At 44.2% G+C, this 6,494-nt stretch overlaps 1 protein-coding gene across 1 annotated transcript; it reads left to right on the top strand.

Moving 5' to 3' along the window:
• The first annotated feature begins 3,998 nt into the window (after nt 1-3,998).
• On the top strand, nt 3,999-6,211 carry LOC103724260 (trans-cinnamate:CoA ligase, peroxisomal-like). Its single transcript, XM_017846671.4, has 2 exons — nt 3,999-4,301; nt 4,395-6,211. The coding sequence occupies exons 1-2, from the start codon at nt 4,104-4,106 to the stop codon at nt 5,964-5,966; spliced, it is 1,770 nt and encodes a 589-aa protein (XP_017702160.3). The 5' UTR covers nt 3,999-4,103; the 3' UTR covers nt 5,967-6,211.
• Nucleotides 6,212-6,494: the final 283 nt, after the last annotated feature.

Below are 6,494 nucleotides of genomic sequence, written 5' to 3'. Positions count from 1 at the left end.
AAAAGAAAAAATATACCAATGCAGAGAGAGAGAGAGAGAGAGAGAGAGAGAGAGAGAGAGAGAGAGTTTAAGATTTAAACAATACTGGTTCATAGCCATCTATCAAAGATTGCTTCCTCTAACTAAAGTAATGCATATACCAAACATCCTGGTATTTTAAAAAGACTCTACTAACAATTGAATTTCAGATAAAAAGATAAATAATGTGTTGAATACTTTGATTCTCTCTCTCTCTCTCTCTCTCTCTCTCTCTCTCTCTCTCTCTCTCTCTCTCTCTCTCTTTTGGTTTGCACTCAATGAGTTAACCAAGTGCATTATAAATTAATTAATACTTTAATAACTCAAATATTACTCCAATAAAATTAGCAACCACATCTCCAAGCTAGGCAGCTAAAATCTGTCTGTTCCACTTTCTCCCACATGGAAGTAAAAATATTTCCTAATTCCTCTTCGATTCCTTGAGGTACACACCCTTCCAATCTCATAGTACAGACCCTTCCTATCTCATTCTCAATTTAATTAATTTGCAAAACATTAATCAAATTATTGTTCATGTAAAACAATAATTTAGAGTTCAATTAATTAACTAAAACATGCCATTTAGCGAGTCAACCATAGTTAACCGGATAAAAACCACTTCTGTGAGATGAGATTATGAAAATCCATTGTTGAGGGATATTATTACCACTCCAAATTTCTGTCTTGGTTTAATGCCGTCCATATTTACTATGAAGGTAGGTAATCATGCAACATAGTGACTGATTGTTAGGTTGAAACCTTAATTTGGATTTTGTTGGCGATGCTGATCTGCCTTTGGAGCTCTCTTTACTTGTAAATGTGGGCTTTCATGAATGTGTTTTTTTCTTCCTCATTTTAATTTTTTTAAAATCTATATTCCTCATGTACCAAAAAAATAAATAAATAAATTTGAAGTCAAGGAAATTATACAAGAATACTAGAGCAACTAGAATATTGTTATCTTTTAGGCATGTGGATGGAAATATATTTGTGCAGGGATAAACCTTGGCAAACATATATTGTTTTTTTTATTTACACAACAATGTTAGTTTTGATCCGAATTAGAGCGTGAATGACTATAGACCTCATGACAAGCTTGTTGTCAAGGCTAGATCCAATCACAGCAACTAAGTGCTTATTTCTCTTTTGTTTTGATTTCTGAGAAATGTAGTAGAAATATCACCTTCTAGGTTTGAATTTGAGCCTTCTCATTGGCGAACACGCTGAGAAAGGATATATCGATCATAATCAAAATGATCTATATCCATCTAACTACTATGTACTTCGACAAAAGGAAATTTTTATTACCCAAGTCATGTAAGATCCTATGAATTAATACTCAAATATCTTTAAGTGTTTTTTGATGGCATGTAAACCAATTAAATGGCTCTATCACCATTTTCTAATGTTATTGGTACGTATCAAGTGACAAGAGCCCCGCTTTTTTTTTCTGCGATGGATGACTCATACACTTCTAGTATGAATACATCCAAAAATATCAAAAAACAGCAAGTCTCAGAGTACTCTAGATAACTCTCTCTTCTCAACCCATAGGACATCCGAGTGATCGGCCACATACGAGGCCACTCAATTTGCGACTCCATTAGCCTTTCTATAAATATGCTCGGCCTGGAAAACAACATCGCCACTAACCATGACCCGAATGTCCCGGAGCAAGGGGTGACACCCACCCACGCCACCAATGCCCACTGGATCCAGCCGATTATCGTGGCCGAGTCTTCCTCAAGCATGACTGCTCTGGCCCGTAGAACGCACCAAGTATGACCCAGACTAGCGTACGCCGCCCTTAGCTCTGCTCCTGGAATAAAGGTGTCGAAGATCTAGCACCCACCATAAAAAACCATCCTAGAGTTTGGGCCTCTGATGACGAAGCATAGACCACCCCTCCTACCATCGTCTAGCACGTATCCATCGAAGTTGATTTCAAAAAAATTTAAGGGTGGAGGCTCTCGGGTGAAGAATACCGTTCCAGCTTCCACCTGCGGCAGCATCACTAACTGTCTTGCTGTTTTCTGCCATCACCGATTGTGCATGAATTTCAAAGCTAAAAGCTATCACCTCAGAGTGAGCTAGCCGTTTTCATCATACATAAGTTGTGACAAGCGCCTTTGTGGCGTGATAATGAGACATGTTTGTCACAACCTGGCTGCCAGATCTCAGCCTTTCATCTTTTCTCCATGAATCCACATGGGACATTTGTTACGCGGTAGAGGCGGCACTATGCGTTTCATACTGGTTCATTCGGAGAATGATGACATGATTTTGTTACCTAGTGGGAGACGGGAGGACGAGGGGATTTGGATGTTTTTGGATCCAAGTCTATACAAGCTGAGGGCCAAATATAGTTTTGGCCAAGTATGATTCTCTTGGGAACAAAACCAAATCATGCACTTAGGTCTCAGACCCTTTTTCTTGTTGCTATCGGTTCTACTTGAAGCTTTTATATGCTTGCTTGTTAAGCCTGCCCTATGCTCCATGATTCAATTTAACAAATTTCAAGAAAAAAAGAATAAATTATCGGGAGCTTTTTATAAGATTTGTGGTTGGTGTATGAGCAAAGTGTCCGCATTATAGATCTACTCAATTTTCATATAGATCTTTGTTTACTCCATTTTCGGGAGGCAGGTGAGATGGTGCATATTGAAGATTAAGATATTGGTGACAGATAGCTTTATTTTTTATACTTCATTTTTTTTTGACTATAGTAAATTTTTTGCTATATCTTTGCTCATGGATGTAGGCGTGTTGCTGAACCATGTAAATCTAGACGTGCCGTATTTTCTTTTTAAAATTTAAATACTTTGTTTCAGGTTTTTTGCGGCGAGACTCTGCTTAATTTAAGAAAAAGATGGAAAAAAAAAGTTCGAGGCCTTTTCTTTGTTCTGGCCGATATATGCGGTTGAGCTCTTCCCATTTCTGATCCAACTCTCTGTTCAAATCTTAGGGCTCGTTTGGTTCGCGGGAAGCATTTTCCTTCCTAGGAATATGATTCCTGGAAAACAAATTCCTAGGAAGAGGATGCCTAGGAAAGTACTTTTGGCATGTTTGGTTGACTATGGAAAAGTGACAAATTTCCAAGGTGCTTATGTTTGGTTGGCCATCCACTTTCCTAGGAAAGTTATATATAATTCCTATTATGCCCTTAATAAAAATTAGGTTTTTAATACCTCTTTAATGCTTCTTTAATGCTGAAGGGACTTTTTGGGAAAAAGTAAAAATGGAGTGATTCCCGCCTCATGGGAAAGTAACTTTCCCATGTTTCTCATGGAAAAGACTTTCCCATGAAATGTGGGAATCACATTCCCATGGGAATACAACTTTTCCTTCTCTCTCCTTTGAAAACTCCAACCAAACAAGAGGCATCTCATTACTTTCCCGTTGACCACACTTTCCCCCCTTCTTTTCCCGCGAACCAAACGAGCCCTAAATTATTAAGAGTAGAAAACTGTACTTAAGAAACTCCAAAGTAAAGGCAAGAAAAAAAAGGAAGAAATTTTTATTTTTATTTTTATTTTTTTTTGCTGAAACGAAAATATCATACGAAATATGTATGAATGCAGTTAAGAAAATCAAAAAGTAATACATCTTGAAAAGTACGAGGCAACTCTGCCTCGTCCATCCATAAATATACCTTCGAGTGGTTGGTAATAAAAAAAGCTACCCAATTTATAACTCCATTAGTTTTACGAAATTCATGCTTTATCAAAATGGTCAACCCAATACCATGGCCGGCTAATTTTCCCGAGGAAGACATAGGACCCGGCAATTCATGTGAAACACTCAAACCGTGGGGTCTGTCACGGGTCAACAGTCCAAGCTCTGTGGTCCTTTCCTCGGAGCTTCCACACAAATCCCTTGGCCTTCCTTCTCGAATCGAGGGGCCCACCATGCCACCTTCCCCACTTCCTCAAGATATCTCCCCGATATAAACCCCTCATCGCCTCCACCTTCCTGCCTCACACCACCTATCGTTTCTACCCTCTTCTTTGCTCTGTCTCTCTCTTCCCTAATCACCTCCTCTTCCAAGACTTCCCCAACCACAAACAGCATTCTAACAGTTACAAATGGATCAACTACACAAATGCCAAGCCAACTATGTTCCTCTTAGCCCCATCACCTTTCTGCAAAGAGCTGCTGTGGTCTACTCCGATCGCACTTCTGTCGTGTTCGAAGGGATCCAATTCACTTGGAAGGAGACATATGACCGTTGCCGACGCATGGCCTCTTCCCTTCGATCTTTGAATGTTTCCAAGAATGATGTGGTGAGCATCGGCAATACAACTCGTCACCTTCTGCTATTTTCAATGCTTCGTCGCATATTTTCTGATAATTTACCGATATTAATTCCATTCCAGGTATCTGTGCTCGCTCCCAACGTTCCAGCTATGTATGAGATGCACTTCGCCGTGCCCATGGCCGGAGCCGTGCTGAACACTGTAAACACCCGGCTCGATGCGGCCAGCGTGGCAACCATTCTGAAGCACTCGGAGGCGAAGGTGTTCTTCGTGGACTACGAGTACGTCCGGCTCGCCCGCGATGCCCTGAAGCACCTAATCGACGACGCCAACGCACCCTTGCCTTTGGTTGTGGTCATCGATGATATCGATGCCCCGACCGGCATCCGGCTCGGCGAGCTCGAGTACGAGCAGCTCATCGCAAGCAGCGATCCCATGTACCTTCCTTGCCCCCTCCATGACGAGTGGGATCCAATAGCACTCAATTACACCTCCGGCACGACGTCGGCCCCGAAGGGCGTGGTCTACAGCCACCGGGGGGCTTTCTTGAGCACCCTTAGCCTCCTCCTCCAGTGGGAGGTGGGGAGCGAGCCTGTGTACCTCTGGTCGCTTCCGATGTTCCACTGCAACGGGTGGACCTTCACATGGGGCATGGCGGCCCGCGGCGGCGCCAACGTCTGCATCCGGGCGACGACGGCCCGCGACATGTACCGCGCCATCGCCGACCACCATGTCACCCACATGTGCAGCGCCCCGATCGTCTTCAACATCCTCCTCGAGGCCAGCCCCGCCGAGCGCCGAACGCTCGCCGCCCCGGTCTCCGTCCTCACCGGCGGCGCCCCGCCCCCTGCGCCTCTCCTCGAGAAGATCGAACGACTCGGCTTCCGCGTCACCCATGCCTACGGCCTCACCGAGGCGACCGGTCCGGCCCTGGTATGCGAGTGGCGCGAAGAGTGGAACCACCGCCCGGCCCCCGAGCAGGCCCGGCTCAAATCTCGGCAGGGCATCAGCGTGCTGACCCTCGCCGACGTCGACGTGAAGGACGTCGAAACCATGCGAAGCGTTCCCCGGGACGGGAACTCGCTCGGCGAGATAGTTCTCCGAGGGAGCAGCATCATGAAGGGCTACTACAAGAATCGCGAGGCCACCGACGCCGCATTCAGAGACGGCTGGTTCCTCACCGGCGACGTCGGGGTTATCCACCCCGACGGGTACGTGGAGATCAAGGACCGATCGAAGGATGTGATCATATCGGGCGGCGAGAACATCAGCAGCGTCGAGGTAGAGACGATCCTCTACCGGCATCCGATGGTGCTCGAGGCGGCGGTGGTGGCGATGCCGCACCCGCACTGGGGTGAGACACCATGCGCCTTCCTAACTGTGAAGAGAGAGTGCGAAGCAGGGAGCATCAGAGAAGAGGATATCATATCCTACTGCAGGAATAGCATGTCCAGGTTTATGGTGCCAAAGAAGGTGGTGTTCATGGAGGAGTTGCCAAAGACTTCAACGGGAAAAATCCAGAAGTTTCTGCTGAGAGAGACGGCTCGTGGCCTCAAGGTAACGGAGGGAAACCGAACGCCGCAAGGAGGGGCGGCGCCACAAGGAAAGCCCCAGGTGGGTTATGCAAACCGTAATAACGGTCACGGCCAACCGGAGGCTCAGGAGCAAGTTTTAGCCTTTTCTCGCCTTTGAGTCTGGTAGCTGGATTAAGAGGAGACAAGTGGATGTTGGTAAACTTTTGTAATAAAAAAAGAAGGAAAAAGAAGGGGAAGGGTATAGTGATATGAAGTCGGTGTCTGGTGTGATCTATGCATGCCGCCTAAGATATTGTTGGGTTTTTATCGACAGCGTTTTATCCAACGTGGTGCACGCCTCCTTGAGGGCCGGCACGGTTATCATAGACATGCATTGTTGAATAAAACTAGTTATTGAGTCAATTTATCCTTGTTTATATGACTTGGTTAGTGTTTAAGGGCGCACAGAAAAAGACATGATGGGAAGTCAAGCTTTTGAGCCATGTTGTATCCACATGTGCTTTTCTACATGCTCTTTTATATATATATATATATATATATATATATATATATATATATATATATATATATATATATATATATATATAAAAGTGGTAAGTTAACTTACACTCATCCAGTATGAGTATACTCAATAAAGTCAAAAAAAAAATGATGAAAAGAAAAAAACAGACTCTTGATTTTCCTG

Source organism: Phoenix dactylifera, chromosome 10, assembly GCF_051530095.1.
Source record: "Phoenix dactylifera cultivar Ajwa chromosome 10, Ajwa_hap1_PhDact_Kaust_v1.1, whole genome shotgun sequence".
In the NCBI taxonomy this organism is placed as follows: domain Eukaryota; kingdom Viridiplantae; phylum Streptophyta; class Magnoliopsida; order Arecales; family Arecaceae; genus Phoenix; species Phoenix dactylifera.
The sequence above is the reverse complement of the archived record's forward strand: the minus strand, read 5'-3'. Positions and strand labels throughout refer to the sequence as shown.